This window comes from Halichoerus grypus, chromosome 14 (genome assembly GCF_964656455.1).
Source record: "Halichoerus grypus chromosome 14, mHalGry1.hap1.1, whole genome shotgun sequence".
Classification (NCBI taxonomy): domain Eukaryota; kingdom Metazoa; phylum Chordata; class Mammalia; order Carnivora; family Phocidae; genus Halichoerus; species Halichoerus grypus.
In genome coordinates, this window is record NC_135725.1 from 92288859 (window position 1) to 92309646 (window position 20788).

A 20788-nucleotide genomic window follows, 5' to 3' on the forward strand; every position below is an offset into this window, starting at 1 on the left:
TTAAACATCACCACAATTCCATCAAATTGTGACTTCTGTCCCTGTGTTACAAACGGGGAAACAGAGGCACAGGGAGAGTACACCACGTGCTCAAGGTCACAAGCGGCAGACACCAACTGTGAACGTGCCTGACGCAGTGTCTACACCACCTCCCACACGACTACACCGCGCATCTGTGTACAGCTGGGGACACTCACTTTCTAAATGGCTGGAATGGCCTCCCCAGTGGTGTCCCTCACACTTGCCCTGCACGATGTCAGCTGCTGCTCTCCAAGAGTGGGGGACACTGTGTACTCAAGTGGACTGGGAAACACTAAGCTAAACAGAGGCTGATCTCTTCGGGTGAGGCCCGCAGACCTTTAACTCTCCAGCCCTGAGACCGCCCCCATGGTTGAGTTCTGGAACCATCCCAACCTGTGGAAGAGTTCAGACAAGCCTAGTCTCTCCAAGAAGGCTGGCGAAGGAAACCCATGACACGCAGTGCTGAGACCCGGGGCCGCCAACACACCCTCTCCTGCTCAGTCCAGGCTCTCTGTGGCACTGCCCGAGGAAGAGGCGACCTTGCCAGTGACCCCAAAAGCACTCTCCACCTCTTTCCCTGGCCCCTCACCCTCTTCGTCTACAGGCTCTATTCTCAGAGCCTCAATCACCTCATTGTGGGTCTGGGGCTCCTCCGTGTTCCCCCAGTCTCCTTAGCACTTCACACCCGTCCTTACTTCTAACAACGGTAGCTAACACTTACGCTGACCTGTTTTCAAGCACCGAGGTTCAAAGCTCAGGTAGAGCACCAGGCAGCCGGGCAGGCCCAGAGAGCCAGGGCCGGAGGGACACACCCTTGCCTCAGGGACAAACCAGCAATAGTCTGGTGAATGAATGGACCCTGTCAGAGACTATCCTATCTTGAAATCCCCCAGAGTTCTGAAACGCAACAGACCATACCAATAATAAAAGAAGTGAGTCCCAGTGCAAAACACAGTGGGAAGATTTCTGCTTTCTTGGTAGGTGATGGTGACATGTGAGTGGGGGACTAAGGGAGGGACAGGAGCCGTCCCAGGGAACAGAGAGCAGCCTGGGAGAACACACGTGGAGGACTCAAGGCCTGGTCCCAAGCAGGATGGAAGTCAGGGGAGGACACCAAGCCAGGGAGTCCAGGGTCTGAGGACATTTGTGGGGGGCGGGGGGGGGGGGGGATGGATGCAAGGCTGACCAGGGCAGGAGCAGTAGGACCAGCCAACACTGGGACCTTGGGACCAGCCCCTCAGTCCTCCACCTCTCTCCATGCCTGCCTCACCTCCATCCCCTCTGCGAGTTGCCCCTCATTTCTCCAAATACTGGAAGGGGCACTTCCCACCTCACTGGGCAGGTGACCTCAGTCATCCTGACCCCAGCCATGCCCCCGAATTCCTCCATCCCTCTGCCTCCTTGAGATCGGCAGGTGGAGGCTGCTGGCCACGGCACCTAATCTGCCTGTAAGTGAACTCCACCTCCCACACGTGCCCCTCCTGGGCTTCGTCTCAAGGTCAGCCGCTCAGACTAAAAGCTTCAGGGTCATCCAGTTCTCTTCCTGCCAAACCCTGGCAACTCTGGCTGACTTTCCCTTTGAAATAGATCCAGGAAATGACAGCCACTGTCACACCACCGTCGCCCAGCCCCAGCCCCTGTCACCTCTCACTTAGGTACCTGATGGGCTCCCCTCCACAGAAAGGTGCCCCGGGGTCACAGCTCTGAGAGGAGGGGATGGGACACAGGCACAGTGGGGGGCTGACCCTAGGAAGGACGGGAGTCCTGGGAACCCTGGAACCCGGCAAGGCTGGAGAGAGCACCCACCATGGCTCTGCAGCTGCCTTCGCTTACAATCTACTGGGTAGAAAGGTTTTCCACGGGTGGCCCACTTAGTGGAAGCTTCGAAAATAATCACTATAAATTGATTCATAAACCACTTTTTAATTACATATGAACATGAGTCACATAACTGACTCACCTCACCTGCAGATTCAGGATCCTGTGAGTTACGGGAAAATGACGCATCCACTCCAGGTAAATGCTCTGGACTTCAACAAAGGCCCCCTGCTGCCCAGTGTCCCTGCCCGTCCCACCAGGGCACCAGCTCCCTACCCACCCCTGCGCCCACTGGCCAGCAGAGCCAGCTAACTGTCTGCTTCAGGGGACTCAACTCCTGCCGGCACTTCTTGTGCACAGTTCTGAAATTTCCAATCGGTTTTATTAAAGTCAACTATTTAAAAAAAGACAACTTTGTAAATGCCTTGAACCTATCACTAGTGACTTATTCTTCCTTTCCTCTACAAACCAAAAAACCGGTTTGTCAGAATTACTCGTTTGTTTAGTCATTATTTACTGAGCCCCTCCTCTGAGCCAAAAATGCACAGAAACGAGGGGAGTCGAATGAGGAGACCCACCGCCCGGGGCAGAGGCTCTTCAGACGACTGAGACGTCACCAGGCAACATGCACACAAGGCGCCCACACAGAAGGGGATGGGGTGCTGCGGGGCGCAGAGGGGCCGCGGGCCGGCCCTGCGGGCCACGGAGCAGCCAGGCTGTCAGCGGCCAATGGAGCAGGAAGGAGGGGGCAGGGACAAGGACACACGAGGGACACACGGGGGAAGGACCCCGACGAGAGGACTGTGGGACACGGCGGCTGGGAGCTGCAGGCGGCGCGGGCCACCTCCTCACTCGCCCGGCAGGCGACCCCCCAGGCACCGGCCGGCTGCGCACCGGGAGGGCCCCGGGACACCAGTGGGGCCGTCAGGGCCCGAGGCCGGTCAGGTGCCCGAGGGCCCGCAGGAACGGGTGCGGCCGGCCCCGGGGGGGCAGGAGCTGGAGGACGGGGGTCACTGCCTGCTGGAGCCCCACTGCAGTCCGCGGCCTGAGGGACGGCGGGGGCACGGACACCCGGGAGGCGGCGGCATCGGGGCCGCGCTGCGACCGAGACACACAGCACGTTCCCCACTTCGCCAACGAGATGCGGGCCGGTGGCTCCTGCTAAGACAGGAACCAGGAGCGCGGGGGACAGGCAGGGAGGGGGCGCGCCATTCTAGGCGTGACGTCTCTGAGGCGCCTGTGGGGCCCTCGCAGAGATGTCAACAGAGACGGAAAAACATGGAGACCAGAGCACGAGAGAACGGGGCTGGCTGGGGACGCAGCCTGGAAGCTCCGGCCCAGAATCACCACAGCCCCGGGGAGAGCACGCGGCGGGGCGCCCCCGGCCTGGGAAGAGACGCCCAGGAGTGCGCGCAGAAGTGATCGGGGAAGCGGTGCGACAGAAGGGGGGGTCGGGGAAAGGACACAGCCGAGCGGTGATCCGGGGGACACAGCAGGAGACCGGAAGGGGTCCGTGGATGTACCGGCAGGAGGCAGCGCTGGCCTTGGCAAGGGCGTGACGGGCGAAGGGGCCGAGGGGAGGGCTGTGAGGGAGGCAGCGGGGCCAGCGGGCGGCAGCAGGGGCAGGTCTCACTGACCGTGGGCGAAACGCCAGCGGACTGAGCTCTGAGAGCCACAGGGGGGGCGCCCGCCGCCAGCGGTCCTGGCGGCCACGTCTCTGGCTCAGAGGGATGGACGGAAGGACAGACAGAAGGCGGGAAGGGTGAGGCAGCAGGCGAGTGGGAGGGCAGTGGCCACAAGCTGAAGGAGCTCCGACCGGACACCTGGAAGGCAGGAGGCAGGTGTCCGCTGCGCAGAAGGCTCCTGAGCGGGAGGGCGATGCCTGGCAATCAAGCAGAACCGGGCGCCACAAGAGCGCGGTCTGCGGGACAGCGGTCCCAGTGACACGGGCCTGCAGTGACAGCGCGGACACTGTGACTGGCTGGCTGGTGACGCAGGACTAGGACCCTGTGGGTGCCTGTGACTCAAAGGCAGTGTGAGGGATGGGAGGGCTCCGGCCAGCCTGCACCACAAAGGGAGGGCACTAGGTGCAGAAGGAAGTGGAGATGGACAGCAGGTGCGCAGGGGACGGGGGTCAGAGGGTCAGAGCCTCCTACTACTGGGCCTCCCAGAACCTCAGGCACTAAGAGGGCCTGTCCCCCTATTCCCCAGGTTGGGGCAGGCTGTAAGTCACGGGGGAGGGCAGAGCTGGAGTCCATGCACCTCGCACAGTGTTATAGCTGCTGCTGCCACCCACGCGACCATCAGGAGGTTTAAGAGCTTAAAGAGACGCGTCAGGGAAGCAGCCATGCCGTCGCCGTCCGCCACACCACACTCCACCCTGCAGACCGATGCCACGTCCCTGCACCCAGAGCTGGGCAAGGGCCCCCCACTGAAGCCCGAGACCCCAACAGGCTCCAGCTGCGTCTAAGGCCAGCAAAGACCCCCCAGCCGCCAGCAACCCCGCGGTGCCCAGCCCCGGCCCAGCCCATCCCCCACCGCACGTGGGGCCCCAGACGTCAGCATCTGTGCCACTGGCTGAGAATCACCACTCGAGGCTCCAAACGTGGCTGTGACAGGCTCCACCAAGAAGACCCACAACGCTTCTCATTGTGGACACGTGGAAACAAGCTTCCCAAATCACTGTAAGGGCGGTAAAATTGGCCAGAGGCCTTCGACTTCTGCCCACACCCCCAGCCTACGCTGGGAACGCCAGACAGAAAAGAAAAACAGCTGTGCTGGGCAGAGCCCACAGACTTTCCTGCCCTACCCCAGGCGAGCACCAATAACAAAGCCGTACCCAACAGTCGCGGGGAGCAGGGCGCCCTGTGGGTTCTTTTCTCCCACTGCTTTGCTGAGGCAGACTCAGTTGCAGGAAGCACAGACTTGTCTTCTAGCCAGACCAGGAGGACAGACCCTGGGAACACCCCCCCTCAGAAAGCAGGAAGGGGTGCTGGATAGGGAATCCTAAAATCCGTGTGTATTGTCCCGGATGACCCGAGTCGCCCCTGGGTGACACCAACAGGGATCAGCACAGCAATGACTTGAGAACTACGCTGGGGCCCAGGTTTCTCCGTGGTGTCCCGTGGACAGGCCAGAGGGGCCCAGAGGCTTTCAGGACTAAACCAGCACTGAGCTAAGGCCCACACAAGGCAGGTCATCAGGACTCAGTCTCAACCTAACTGGGCTTGGTACCTGTTTAAAAAAAAAAATTCTCTAGATTTTAACAGGATCCAGAGTCTCACACATAAGAGTCGGAATGTCCAAGATACAATCCAGATTTACTCCGCAAAGAAAACAGGGGGCATCTACAACTAACGGAAAAAAGGCAATCAAGAGACCCCAACTCCGTGATGGCCCAAACATCAGAGTCATCTGACAAGGACGCAACCGGTTTTTATAAGCATGCTCTAAGAAGGAAAAACAAACACTTTTTAAATGAATAAAAAAACACAAAACTCTGAGAAACTCCAGGAAAAAAGAAGTCCCAGGATGGAGGGAAACCAAAGACCAGAGCAGAGGAGGCCGGGCGCTGGTGCAGAGAAGAATGGGCTGCAAACCTCACAGCGCTCCTCCCCGATGAGGTGGAGAAGCACTGGCACTGGCCCAGCACACAGCACTGCTGGGTACCACTGGGATGCTACGGAACCCAAACTAAGGTGAGAAACAGACCTATCAACCCTCAGCACACCCCTCCTCCTCCCCCTCACCTCCACTCCGAGGCCCAGAGTACAATTCGGGGAACAGCTCTCTTACCAAGGACGGTGCCTAGGGGAGGGAAGGGCTGAGCACAAATCCTAATGCCAGCGTCCTGGCAAGACCCTCCTCACTCACACCTCAGAGACTCCCCAGGAAGTGCTAGTCCCCCTCCCCAGAGAAGTGACAGCACGCAGCTAACACCCCAGGGATTCCACCGCGGGTGCCCACCAGCAGGACCAGCGTGAAGGAGGTGCAAACTGAGTACCCTGTATCTGGCAAGGGAAGATTCGTGACCAAACGCAGAGTCAGGATCTTTACACACCCACATGGAGAGTTGTCCGGTACCGGTGGACAGCATAATCCACACAGTACACATAGAATTAACACCTTCGAGGGTCGGGCTAGCTGACGAGGGCAAGGTCGCCAGGGCATGTTCCAGAGAGCCCACACTCCAGCACGCTCACCAGATGGGACGCTCCTTCCTGTGTCCCAGGAGGACCTGTGCATCCAGAGCAGGCATAAAGAGGTCAAACTGGGGCGCCTAGGTGGCTCAGTCTGTGAAGCATCTACCTTCGGCTCAGGTCATGATCTCAGGGTCGCAAGGATCGAGCTCCACATTGGGCTCCACACTCAGTGGGGAGCCTGCTTCTCTCACTCTGCCCCTCCCCTCGACTTGTGCGAGAGCTCACTGGTGCTCTCTCTCTCTCTCAAATAAAATCTTAAAAAAAAAAAAAAGGGTAAGCCGCATTTCTGGCAACCTTTCAAGTTATTAAGGGCAAAACTTGGATTTGCAGGGCCGGACAAGGAGAGCAGGGAACCCAGGTAACCTCGCAGACACTCTCGACTGGGAACCCCAAAGGCTGCACCCTAAGAACAGGCTTGAACTGGAAGCACAGCAGCCCCTGAAGGCACCCAGAGCCACGCACTGGAGGGAGGGGATCAGGGACGGGGGCCAGTGTCCGCAAATGCAAGTTCCTCCCGGAGGAAGGCACCACCTCAGACTTCTGATGATCCCTACCGTCTTCTAGACACCTCACCCATTCAGCACAAAGGAAAATAAGCAAATGAACAAAACGACAGGACATCCTGCACAAAGCCAGCAGAGACAATAAGCAAGAGAAGCAGGCTCCCAGGCCTGCGGTACTGCCAGGCCGAAGGAGGCTCAGGACAGCCCCTCCCCACTGACCACCACGAACTCTGCATGAAACCGAAAGCAGCCCCATGAGGATTCTCAACGCCAACAACAGCAGGCAACTGCGGGAGCAGAAGCAAAGCCTGAAGAAGCAACACTTACGGGGTCCCCAGCTCTGTATCCACCTCCTCTCCCGCCTTGGACCCGAGGGCGGCCCGATGCAGCACCATGGGGCAGGCACACAGCCAAAATTCTCACGGAAACTAGGTCCTTCCAGCCAGGGGACCAGGGAAAGGGCCCCGCACGCTGGAGAGTGGGAGGGATCCCGGGCTTTATCCCCTCCCTCTCTTCCAGCCTGCCCTGGTGACCGGAGGGCGACAGTGCACACAGTGCACGCAGTGGGACCCGCTGAGAGGGGAGGGGCCTCTGGGGTCTGAAGCCAGGAGGGCACCTGCTGTTTCTGTCCTCTCTTCGCTCACCACACCGCCCCAGGCGTGCAGAGGTGCACGGTGACAGCACGGGCAGCCCTGACTTTCTAGCCAGAGGAGAGGGGCTTCTTGGAGCCAAAAGTGTAGGGAGAATCCAAGAAAGGAGACAGCCGGGAAGGGGACCCCAAATTCCATGGATGAACCCACACAACCCTGAGCTACATGCATGTGGGACAGACCCAAAGAACCAAACTGACCTTGAAACCACCGCACACAAACAGCAAAATAGACCCGTGGCCTGAACCTAAAGGTGATTATTACCACCCAGCTACAAAACAAAGCACCAAAACGTATCAACAGTATCCGGAAGACTTTAGCAGGATCCAGAAAACGGCCCCACAATGTAATACTCAAAATGTCCAAGACACAATCCATAATTAGTCAACATGTAAAAAATAGGAAAGGGGCGCCTGGGTGGTTCAGTCGATTGAGCATGTGACTCGGTTTCAGCTCAGGTCATGATCTCAGGGACGTAGGATCAAACCCGGAGTTGGGCTCCATGCTCAGCGGGAAGTCTGCTTGGGATTCTCTCTCCTTCTCCCTTTGCCCCTCACCCCCTCGCACACTCTCACTCGCGCTCTCGCTCGCTCTCTAAATTACATAAGTAAATCTTTTTTAAAAAATAAAAATAAGTGGCTCAGCCGGTTAAGTGTCTGCCTTTGGCTCAGGTCTTGATCCTGGGGTCCTGGGATCGAGTCCCATGTCAGGCTCTGTGCTCAATAGGGATTCTGCCACTGCCCCAGCTCGTGCTCTCTCTCATTCTCTCTCTCTCTCAAATAAAAAATAATAAAATCTGAAAAAAAAAAAAAAACTTTCTTTTAGGATGCCTGGGTGGCTCAGTCGTTAAGCGTCTGCCTTCGGCTCAGGTCATGATCCCACGGTCCTGGGATCAAGTCCCACATCGGGCTCCCTGCTCAGCGGGAAGCCTGCTTCTCCCTCTCCCACTCCCCCTGCTTATGTTCCTGCTCTCACTCTCTCTCTCTGTCAAATAAATAAAATCTTTAAAATAAATAAATAACAGGGAAATGTGACGAATTCTCTGGGGGAAAAGTCAATCAACAGATGCCAACCCTGTGATGACCCAGATCTCAGAACTATCAGACTTTAAAGCATGGATTATAACCAGACTCCATGAGGTCAAGGTCAGGACTCTTAAAATAAATGAGACGATAAAAGTTCTCAGCAGAGAAATAAAACTAAAGAAAAAAAGAACCAAAATTTGAGAACTGAACAATACGGTGTATCGACAAAACATTCACTGAACAGGGAGGAGAATGAAGAGGACGGGGAAGTGGGTCAGCGAAGCTAAGAAATGTGCATGAAATCATCACTGAAGACACAGACTGAAGAAAAGGAAGAGGCTCAGAGAGCAGTGGGACATCAGAAGTCTAACGCCTGTGCTCCCACAGAGAAGAGATTGGTGCCCAAAAGCATCTGAGTAAGTCATGGCCAAAATCTCCCCGATTTACTTAAAGACACAGATTTGCAGGCTTAGGAAGCCCAGCAAAACCAAACAGAACTGACTGGAAGAAAACAGTGGCCAGACGCTTCCTAATCAAACTGCAAAGAAACAAAGATGAAGTAACAGGCTCTCGGGACCCCCACGGCTGGAGTGATCAGCTATAGACCTCCCCTGACCATTCTTATAACAATGAAAGGAAAAAAGACAAGAGGAAGGGGCGCCTGGGTGGCTCTGTCTGTCTTCAGCTCAGGTCATGATCTCGGAGTCCTGGGATCGAGCCCCCACGTTGGGCTCCCTGCTCAGCGGGGAGCCTACCACTCCCCCTGCTTCTGCTCTCTCTCCTTCTCTCACACACACAGTCTCTCTCAAATAAATATATAAAATCTTTAAAAATAAAAAAATACATATTAAAAAAAAGACGAAGTAATTTGGCAGAAACACGATTTGGAAATTACAAAAAAAGAAAAGAAAAAAGAACTTGGCAGATCAGAAAAATGACGAAGCAGAAGCTCTAGAACAGAAAAATACAGTAACTAAATTTTATTTCATAGACTGGACTGGTGAACAGCAGACCAGCCACCAAGAACATGCAGTAGAGAAGGTAAATGACAGACTCTGCAGGTGTCAAAGGAGTGTGACTGGAGGCCCACAAAGGAAGGAGAGAAAACATGGGACAGAAACTGTATTTCAACAAATAGACAAGAATTTTCGCATACTTGTAAAGTCATGAAACCCAGCAAGATAAAAAAGGAGATGTACACACCAAAGAACATCCTGGTACTCTGGATGAAACTGAAAAACAAAGCAAAAACTTAGAGCAGCCATGAAGGACCTGTGGTCAAGGACAAGGTGGCACGGACTTGTCCTTCCCTCTTCCTCTCCTCTAAGTGCAACCGTAAACCTTGGAAGTAAGTCAAAAGACAACCAAAGGAGGGGCGCCTGGGTGGCTCAGTCGTTAAGCGTCTGCCTTTGGCTCAGGTCATGATCCCAGGGTCCTGGGATCAAGCCCCACATCGAGCTCCCTGCTCAGCGGAAAGCCTGCTTCTCCCTCTCCCACTCCCCCTGCTTGTGTTCCCTCTCTTGCTGTGTCTCTCTCTGTCAAATAAATAAAATCTTAAAAAAAAAAAAAAAAAAAAAGACAACCAAAGGAGAATCTGAAAGCTGCCCGAGGAAGGCAAACTGTTTTGGGACCCCCGGACTGGAGGAACAGCACAGCCACAGGGAACCTCACAACCTCCAACCCAACAGAAGGTTACCAAGACCTGGCTTTCTGGACCCTCAGCTAGCAAGAGAAGGCAAGCCAAGTGGGCTCGTTCCCGCCCCTCACTGACCAGGAGGCCTACCTGCTACAGCAGGCCAGCCTGGGAGAACCAGGGGGGACAGAAAGAAAGCCCCACTAATGAGCAGTCTGGAACACCTACCTCCACAAAGCCCCCAGCCCGGAAGTACTCTCCTTCCCCACCGGCCTGAGACACACACCATCCCCCCAACAGTTTGCACAGGGGGACCCCACCACGACTAGCACCCGGCCTGGGAAATGCTCTCTGTCCTCCAGAGGCTCCAGGCAGTCCAGTGCCAGGAAGCTCTTCTGCTTCCTAAAAGCAGCGCCAGGAGGGCCAGCAGAGGCCCCTGCGGCCGCAGACGCACCAGGCACATATCCCAGCACCAGTCGGGCTCCGAATGTTAGGCTGTCTTTGGCTCACGCTGCACAAAGGTAGGCCTGGGCCCGCGTGCAGCACCAACTGTAAACGAGACCCAGAGGCTCCCCACACAACAGGCAGAGTGACCAGAAAACGACCGAAAATCACTCGTCACACCCAGAACCAGGGAAATCATGACTTAATGAGGAAAGACCACCGACTGACACCAACACCAATGCCAGTGGAATATTGGAATTCTCTTACAAGGACTTTAAAGCAACTCTCGTAAGAGTGAGTCCACAAGCAATTACAAATCGTCTTGAAACAAGAAAAATAGAGAATTTCAGCAAAGAAAAAGAAATTATAAAAGAACCAAATACAAACTGCAAACTGCAGCAACAAAGTGCACCGGGTGGCTGGACTCAACAGTGCACATGACAGAAGGTAGAAGCGGTGAGCTTGTGGACCGAGAAACACACTTCCCCAACCTGGACAGACAGCAAGCACCCCGAAGAAAAATGAGCCTCGGGGACCCGCAGGAGAGGAAAACGAGAGCCAACGTTCGTGTCACTGGAGTCCCCGAAAAGAGGGGACAGTGAGTGGTGCTGAAAGAGTACTGGAGGAAATAATGGCTGAAAACCTCCCAAATGTGGCAAAAAATACAAATCCACAGGTTTCAAGAAACCGAGTGAACCCCAAATAACACAAACCCAAAGAAATCCACACCAAGACACATCATCACTAACTTCTGAAAATTAAAGACAAAGAAAATATATGGAAGCAGCTGAAGAGAAACACTGCACTCCAAACAGGGGCCTCAAGCTCGATGGACAACAGGTCTCTCCCAGAGCCACGCAGACTGGATGTAAGCAGCACACCTTTCTCATGTGCTGGCGGAAAAGAGCTGTCAACCAGATTCCACATCTGATGAAGGGATGAAGGAGAAATAAAGACATTCTAATTGGAAAACTAACTTTATTTATTTATTTATTCACTTATTTATTCTGCCCAGGAGAAGGGGCAGAGAGAAAGGGAAAGAATCTCAAGCAGACTCCACCCTGAGCACGGAGCCTGACATGGAGGCTCGATCCCATGACCCTGAGCTCATGACCTGAGCCAAAACCAAGAGTTGGGTGCCCAAATGACTGAGCCAGCCAGGCACCCCTAGGCAGGGGAAAACTTAAAAAAATAGTAATTTCTGGGGCATCTGGGTGTCTCAGGCGGTGAAGTGTCTGCCTTCAGCTCAGGTCATATCCCAGGGTCGTAGGATCAAGCCCCGCGTCGGGCTCCCTGCTCAGCGGGGAGTCTGTTTCTCCCTCTGCCCCTCACCCCGCTCTTGTGCTCTCTCTCTCACTCTCTCTCTCAAGTCAATAAATAAAATCTTCAAAAAAAATTTTTTTTAATATTAAAAAATGTAATTTCCAGCAAACCTTAAATGAATGTCTAAAGGAAGTTCTCCAAATAGAAATAAAATGATAAAAGAGGGAATCCTGGAGCATTAGGGAGGAAGAATAACAGAAAGGTACAGTAATTTGGGTAAAAAACAATAGACTATCCTCTTTATGAGTTTTCTAAATTACATCTGGTGACAAACTAAACCCCAACACCTTCAGATACTCACAACAATGGCATTTAAAGGTGGAGAGAACAAAGGGACCAAAGTGGAAAAAGGTTTTTGACACTTCACTCAAAATGGCAAAACAATACCAGTCAGCTGATGTAAGTCATATACACTGTGATACCCAGAGCAACTACTAAGAAAACTACACACACACCCAAAAACAATATAAATAAATCAAGATGGAATCTTCAAAAGTAGTCAAGTAATGCACAGGAAGGCAGAAAATGAAAACAGGAACAAGAAACATAAAACACAATAAAATGTCAGACTTAAGCCTTAACTATCAACAACTACATTAAATGTAAATACCCTAAGTACACCAAAAAAAAAGACAAAGATTGAGAGAGTGGATTAAAAAAAAAAACAATACACCTATATGCTGTTTACAAGAAACTCACCTCAAACTCAATGACTTAAGAAGGCTGAAAATAAAGGGATAAGAGAGACTATACCAGGAAAACAGTTATCAAACAAACAAATGCAGGGATAGCTATATGAGTATCTGATAAAAAATGAATTACTAAAGACAGAGATATATTACATAACGGTAAGACAGTCTACCCATCAGGAGGTCCTTACAATCCTGAATGTGAATGCACCAAACTACAGAGCCTCAGAACATGAGGGAAAAAAAAAAAAAATGGAGAGAGCTGAAAAGAGAAACAGACAAGTATGCAAGTATAGTTAAGGGCTTCAATACCCCTATCAGCAACTGACAGAATTGCTACACAAAAATTAACCAGGAGAGGGTGCCTGGGTGGCTCAGATGGTTAAGCGTCTGCCTTCGGCTTAGGTCATGATCCCAGCGTCCTGGAATCGAGTCCCGCATCGGGCTCCCTGCTCCTTGGGAGTCTGCTTCTCCCTCTGCCTCTCTCTCTCTCTCTCATGAATAAATAAATAAAATCTTAAAAAAAAAAAAAAAATTAACCAGGAGAGCGATCTGCACAATACAACCAACCAAAAGAACCTAGCTGATATGTGTGGAACGCTCCACCCAACAGCAGAAAACACATGTCCTCCAGTGCCCATGGAACATTCACCAAAAAGACCTTATCCTGGGCAATAACACAAACTCTAACAAGTTTAAAAGAATAGAAATCCTACAGAGTATCACCTCACCACAACAGAATCACACTAGAAATCATAACTAAAACACAAAACAGGAAAATCTCAACACGTGGAAATTACACTTACAAATAAAATAATCCATGGGTCAAAGAGAAGCATCAAAGGAAATAAAGTTCACAGAACTGAATGAAAATGAAAATACAACGTACCAAACGCATGTGGGATGCAGCAAAGGCAGTACCAAGTGGAAAATTCATAGCACCAAGCGCTTAGGCTAGAAAAGAAAAAAAGGCTTAATAATCTAAGTACCTACCCCACGAAACTAGAAAAAGAGCAAACGAACCCCAAGGCAAGCAGAAGGGAGGTAGGTGTGGCTACAGAAGGCAACAGAACGTTAAGAGGTCTTTGTGAGAACGGAATGTTCTAGATCTACATTATACAACGTCAATATCCTGGCTGTGATTCCAAATTACGGTTTTGCAAGAAGTTACCACAGGGGAGACTGGGGAAAGGGTGCCCAAGACATCTCTGTGTAATTTCTTACAAATGCCATGTTAACATACAATTATCTCAAAATAAAAGTTTAGTTTTTGGGTAAATACAATTTATATAGTTTAGTTTAAAACATTAGCCAAAGACCCAAAAACACTTAACAACAACAACAAAAAAGATTCAAATGGCCAATAAGCACATAAAAAAAATGCTCATCATCGTTGAGTCATCAGGGAAATGCATACCCAAACCACAGGGACAGAGCACAACATGTACACTTGAATGGCTAAAATTAAAAAGACTGGCAATGCCATGTGCTGGCAAGGATGCAGGTCAACTGGAATTCTCACGCTTGCTGGTGGAAACAGAAAGGAGATACGCCGACCTTGGAAACCAGCCAGGCAGTTAAACACACCCATGTGACCCAGCAACTCCACGGCCAGGTGTCCCCCAGGACGACAGAGACAGATGCCCACACACAGCCGTGTCCTTGAGTGCTCACAGCGGTGCTATTCATGGGAGACAGAAGTCCCAGCGGCCACACACGAGTGAGTGAGCAAGCACACTGTGGGCAGCCAGACAACGGGGGCCACTGCTCACCCCATGCAGCAAAAAGGTCTGCACACGTGGGTGAGTCTCCAAAATATCAGCCTACGTGTAGGAAGCCACACAGGGAGTAGCTGAGGTGTGAGTAGAGGTACAGAAGGCTCTAGAAAAACCAAGCTCATCCACAGCCACTGGAGCACATGAGTGAGGCTCTGGGCTGGGACCCGCTGGAGGGGCTCACACAGGCCCCTGGAGACGGTCAGTGGAAAGGGCTTACCTTGACCGTGCTTAGACTCCTCAAACTACGCTCTTGGAATGTGCGCACTCTGTTGTACTTAAGTATGTAAAGTGTCCCTCAACAAGCTGATTTTCCCAAAAGTCCGAACAAAAATTCTTCACTGTATACCTGCCAAACAACGGGCATTACTCCTCTGAAAGGCACAGGTTTCAAACGTCTCTTCTCTCCTCAGAAACCTTCAAGAGCTCCCGAGTTCACACATGACCAAACCCCACTTTGCCAACCAACCATTCAAGGCACTCCAAGACCTGGCCCCAGGCATCTCTCCCAAGGTACACTGGCCTTCCCACCGGCGCCAGCTCCCTGCCCCAGTGCCCACCACTCCCAGCTGCAGGGCTGGCCGGCCCCCGGGCAGGGAGACGCCCCGCCCTCTCCCCTCCTCTTCACCCCGTCTGTGCCCTCACCTCCGCCTGGCTCTTACCCACCGAAGCCACAAACTCAGCCTCACTTATTTGAATGGAACATTCTAGATTCCCTCAGGGGAGTTTCACCCTCCCGTTCCTGTTCTGCCACAGCAGCTGTTCCTTTCCCAGGCGCCCAGGGGTCTGAGCGCGCAGCCATGTGGGCACCACCTGAGCCCCGAGAGGCCCGTCAAGGACCCCAGACTCCACAGCACGTGCTCACTGAGCTGACGGAAGTCTAACTTTGTGTGAGTGAGGCTGAAGTGAGGGGAGGAGTCACCGAGGGGCACGGAAGTGAACTGGTTCGCACGCACAATAAAAAGGGCTGGGCCAGACGGAGGAGTCAGAAAGAGAACCTCATAGGTGCGGTTCTGCCGTGAAAGCAGAAAAGCTCCGTGGAATAAGGACTGAATATTCCCGTCAAGAGAGCCCTGTGCAGGCCCACCTCCCGCCCCCGACATCAGTCAAGCCCGTCTGGGGGGAGAGGGGGGCGGGGGGGGGGCTCTGCTTTCCTAACACCTGTCGGCTCATCCGCTCTGTCATCCCCCCTGCAGACAAACTAGGCTAGGCCTCGGCACGTCGGACAAAATGACACCAGCTCTGCCATGGACTCAGCGTGCACCCTCCCAAACTCAGACACTGAAACCCAGGCCCAGGTGAAGGTGTGAGGAGGTGAGGAGGTGAGAAGGCCAGCAGGGTGGAGCCCTCACGAGTGGGATTAGTGCCCTTATAAGGAGGCTCCAGAGAGCTCCCCGCCCCTCCTGCCCCATCGAGGAGACAGCCAACCCCACGCCAGGAAGCAGCCTCACAGGACACTGACTCTGCCAGCACCAGGATCCTGGACTTGCAGCCTCCAGAGCTGGGGGAGACAGATGTCATCCAGCCTATGGAACGTTGTCATGGCAGCCACAATGGCCTGAGACATGATCCCAGATATTCCACCTGACTACAGCCCCTGCCCACTTCAACCTGCTAGAAGAATCTTGCCAGGCTCTATGTCTCATCACACCACTCCCCCTACACAAAAACCTTCCCAGCCACACATCTCGAAAGAAATCCCTAGCCAGCTTGGAACACCACAGACCATCTGGTCCAGACTGTTTCCTAAACTAATCACTACTATTCCAGTCCACAAATCCTGTCATGAGGTTACCTGACTCCGTGTCAAGCACTTCTTCCCCTGCACACAACCCGGCCAGACACCCTCCCCTCTAACTCCTGGAGGGGCTTCCCACACCTTACCCCATCCTTCAGAGCCTCTGGCCCCACGAAGCCTCCCCACTGCTCCCTGCAGCCCATTCCCCCACGCGGCAGCGCCCCAGTCGGCCCCTGGACAGCTGTGGTACTGACGCCATGCTGCATTCATTCATTTCCCTTCACACACTCAGCAGTTCACGTGGACTTCAAGCCAACGGGAAGACCTCATCCCATAACTTACGCCCTGCGCTACGTGGCCACACTACAATGATGCACGGGACAGCTACATGGTTATCGCCAGCTCCATCCTGGCCACATTCAGATCAGATGAAAGCAATCTGAGCTGTTCAACAGTTCAACTAGGAAATTAAAAAGAACACTGTACAGATACGGTAACCCGGCCACAAAGCAAATCCACAGCAGGAGCAGCCTACGAGCTAAGAGGATGAAGGTAATACAAAGAAAAAATATCATGGGATTTTTGGAATACGTGCACAAGTTTAACATGCTGCAGCGTAAGAGAGGCCGAGCGTTCTGAGGGTTGCTCCAATTTAAAGGATCGGGACGGTTTGAACTTAAAGATGGACGTCCGTTCTCTGGTTAACGTTTAGTTGATGGCATCAAGACAGGAAAGAGAATGTGTGCAAACTGGTATAGCTCTAGAAATACAAACTCATCCACGTTATGGCCACGAGGACAGACTACAGATCGTATCTCTACGTACTTCAGCTGCTTCAAGAGGGTTTCCAACTCTGGCATCCATTTGACGAACAGCTGAGCCCTGCACCAGGGCATCCACCGGGACACCACGGCCCCTGACCTCACAGACCCCAGGCAGTCCTCGGGGCACCAAAGCTGAGGGAGGGTGGTGCTACAAGCCAAGCAGCGGCTCCTTCAGCACCCAGGAAACCCAGCAGGTGCCTCCAGGCTGCCCTGTCACCTCCAGCTCCGAAGCCCCCAAATCTCTTGCCAAGAACAAATGACTATTAAAAAACACAATCCAGGGGCACCCTGGTGGCTCAGTCGGTGAAGCGACTGCCTTCAGCTCGGGTCATAATCTCAGGGTCCAGGGATCAAGCCCTGTGTCAGGCTCCCTGCTCAGTGGGGAGCCTGCTTCTCCCTCTCCCTCTGCAGTTCCCCTTGCTTGTGCTCACCCTGTCTCTCTCTCTCTCTCTGTAAAATAAATAAAGTCTTTAAAAAAAACCTTTAAAAATAAAAAAATACAATCTGAACTCATAAACCAGGAATCTGAGTGAATCACCAGGTAAAAAAAACGACCATCTGCTTGCAAATGAGGATCTCCGCACTAAGACTCACACAGGCCCTGTTCTCCCGCCAGCCCAGGGAAAAAGGGGCAGCCGGCTCTGTTCCCAGTTCTGGGGCCTGGAGAGGGGTTCCAAGCACACAGTTTCACCAAAGGTCACTGTGACAAAGCAAGGTGGTGACCCCTAGAGGTGACAACAAAGAGATGCTGCTCCTCGTATCCGTTAAGCAGACAAGAGTCCAGGCTACCCTGTGGCCTATATAACGAGACACGGCAGCAGCTCCACCAGCCCCACCGCAGAGACCCGTCCCAACCATGAGGATTTCCCATCCCACAACATGCTTTCCCAATCAGTTGTCTGATCACTCCAAGGCAAAAGTGAGGACAAAAGTGTCAATCCTCCACCACAGATGGGCTCTACTGGCCCCGTGGGCTCTCTCCACCCCAGTGAGCTGCCCTGGTGGCCCCTCCGGGCCTGCCTGGCTCAGGCAGCTCAGCCCCAGGCCATGGAGGGCTGAGGTGTGGTCAGTGTCTGCCTGGTTTCCAGGGCTCCTTAGACGGGAAAGTCACCACCACTCGGCCACATAGCAACAAGTCTGCAAACAGCTGAGTGCCTTCCAGTACTTTCCCTTGTTGTTGTTTCAACGTTGTCCTTGGAAGATAACAAAAATTACACCCTCCCATTATCCCCTGAAACCAAGGCCTAGAAACCTTTAAGTTTCTAAGGTCATGGGCTAAAATCAAAACCAGGAATGCAGTAACCGCTTTAGAGCACTCTGCTCTGTAAACAAATGGCACTTAAGGTCACTCCTTTTTTACAACAGGAGAGTGACCGAGTGACTGACGGGCAACGTGCACTCCAGCCTTAGATGCTCGGACAGCATCTACTCTCCTTCAGCTCCCGAGCACATCCTGCTCTATAAAAACCCACCTTTAATAATTTCAAAACTGTAAGGCCTATGTTAATATGAGTCTTTGAATTAATTACCTGATGAGTCGACAAGTATCAAAGAGAGATCTGGTACTGGAAATAAAACTAGACCAACCCTGGAGACGCACCTTCATTTCCAGATAGCTGACAAATCCCACGCTGACCGCCAAAGCTAAAAGCAACAAGATAAACATGCATTTGCTTTGCTAAAGAAACGAGAAAGCAAGCACCCAGAGGGCTTTTAAAAGGTATCCGTGCCTTTCCAGCCTTCGTTACCAGAACCGCAGTCATTTCCATACATAAAATCTTAAAAATACCTACAGGAGGGAAAGCCCGCACACATGCCCCAGGGCCCTGCCCAGGGACACGCCGAGCTTCCCAGCGGAGACTGGAGCCCCGCCCGCGCCCCTGCACGCGAACGGGCCTCCAGTGAACTACTACACAGCGTGGAAAAGCAGGAAGTCTGGCCGAAGCGAGAAGAACCTAAGAGCGTCACACGCACGAAACTCCCGAGAAGACACCGTCAGGACAGGCGCGAGCACACGTGAGACCGAGTGGTGCGGGTCACAAGGCACGCGGACGCGGTGGGCCGCGAAGAAAAGGCCGCCGGCGGCCCGCGGGCCCACCCCGCCGTCGGGCTCTCCCTTCGCCCGACCGCTACGTGCCGAAGGGCCGCTCCGCGTAGTCCTTGTCACATCTCACTCTGAAGCTTCTGCAGTGTTTCTCAGCTCCGTGCCTCCCCTAAATCCCACGCATGCACGCGCGGCGGTGCCCCCACCATACTCCACGGAAACCGCAACGCTCGGGGCAGCCGTAAACGAAAACTGCGAAACCGAACGCCGCAGAATCAAGGAAAACACGCTCCCGGCGCGCGATTCAGCCAACCTAAAACAAGGCGACGCGCGGAGGCTGTGACCGCAGGGCGGGCTCGTCCTCACGCCTGAGCCTCCCCCACGGCACAGGCCACCGAGCTGCTGTGGTCCTGCCACACGGCCACGCTCGGGAAGCACTCAGCGGGTCCGCCGCGCTCGTCCCCACGGCCCCTCTCCGCCTGGGCGCCGCTCTACGCACAGGGATGTCTGCACCGGAGTCAAGGCCGTTTTAAAACAGGCTTCAAATGAAAAGGCAGGTCACACAGTATTAGCTTCGGTGCGTCCCCAAAACAAAAGCACCAGAGGTTAATAAAGCCACGACGAGAATCACTTCGTCCGTAAAATTCCGCGAGCTGGAGACAGGAGCGCCTTAATCCACCAAGCATATTAGGGCCTAACAAACTGGATTCAGTAACAAGGTTGCCCAGTTCTCCGAAACGGGCGTTACCCGAAGGGAAGGATGCGCGTTAGGCACAACCCGTTCAAAGCCCAATCTCTCGGTGGGGAATCCCGCGTGTGAGGTTCTGCGCGCACGCCGAGCGCCGGGCGTCCAGCGTCTGCCCCGCACTCAAGCCGCACAGGACGGCCAGCCCCGCACCCACCGCCGGGCAGCGGCCGACCCGCGGCGACCGACGCGCTCCTCCCCGCGGCACCTGCCGGAGGACCCCCGCCCGCGACCAGCCGGCTCCGGAGGCCACCCGCGCACAAAGGCGGTCCCGAACCCCGGACCCCGGCCCCGACCCGACCCACCGATGCCGTAGGCCTTGGCGCAGATCCACTGCAGGTTGGCCGCGATCTTGGCGCGGGCCGAGTCGTAGCGGTCCAGGGGCACGATGTCCACGGCGCCGTCGGGCGCGGCCTCCATCCTCCTCCAGCCCTCCCCGGCCGGGCAGCCGCCCGCGTCCACCATCTGCACACAAAAAGGCCGCTGCAGCGCGGGCGGCGCCCGGCCTCCGCCGCAACAAAGGCGCCGCGCCCCTCGCCGCGCCGGGACCCGCGAGGGGGCCGGGCCCGCGAGCACTGCCGCCCCCGGGAGGCCGCCCCCGCCCCGGCCTCACCTCACAGCCGCCGCCGCCGCCGCCGCCGCCAGTGCTGCTGCTGCATGCTGCGGGGCCGCGCCGCGAGGCCGGGGCACCGGAGGCCGGGAGGCCCGGAGGCCCGGAGGCCGGGGAGGCGGCGAGGGGAGGGCGCGGGCTGGGCCGTGGGCCGGGGCGGGGGGCGCGTGCGCGGGCCGGGGGCGGGGGCGGCGGTGGCGGCGGCGGCGGCCGCTGAGGAGGCGGCCAACCGGCGGGAGCGCGCGCGACGCCGACACCCTGCGCACGCGCGCTGCGTGCCGCCTGCCGCCCCGCCCCCCTGGCCTGCTCTCGCCCCACCCCTCACCGCACGCGCAGTGGGCCAGCCCGGGGACCCGCCCCCCGGCCCGCGCTCGCCCCGCCCCACACCGCACGCGCAGTGGGCCAGCCCGAGGCCCCGCCCCTCTCCGCGGGCTCCGGGCGCGGGGTCGCGCGGAGCGGGCGCGGGCGGGGGCGGGAGTGGGCGCGGGCGGGGGCGGGCGCGGGCGCGGGCGGGCACGCAGGCTCCGGCGGGTCCCGCAGTAGTCCATTGTCTGGGCCGCGCCTCCTCCGCCCCGGCCCCAGCCGGCCCCAGCCGCCGCCCGACGGGCCGACGGCCACCTCGGGAGGGCGACATCCCCCGCCCAGGGCAGCCCCGGAGGCTCCCCCTCCCAGAGAGCGCCGCTGCAGCCAGGGCCGCCCCGCCCACCACCGCGGGGCCCCGACCCCGGGGACACCGAGCCCGCC

General features: G+C 55.1%; 1 protein-coding gene across 3 annotated transcripts in view; it reads right to left on the bottom strand.

Moving 5' to 3' along the window:
• CAMSAP1 (calmodulin regulated spectrin associated protein 1) overlaps positions 1–20189 on the bottom strand; it is a 60304-nt gene extending 40115 nt beyond the window's left edge. For 2 of the 3 annotated variants that reach the window (XM_078062008.1, XM_078062005.1), the window contains exons 1-2: positions 20048–20188; positions 19740–19899 (exon numbers count right to left, since the gene is read on the bottom strand). In XM_078062008.1, the coding sequence (XP_077918134.1) occupies positions 19740–19899 (160 nt within the window). In that variant the 5' untranslated portion in view covers positions 20048–20188. Of the gene's footprint in view, positions 1–19739; positions 19900–20047 lie in introns of all 3 variants that reach the window. The other variant, XM_078062004.1, reaches the window with a different exon arrangement.
• Between the last annotated feature and the right edge of the window lie 599 nt (positions 20190–20788).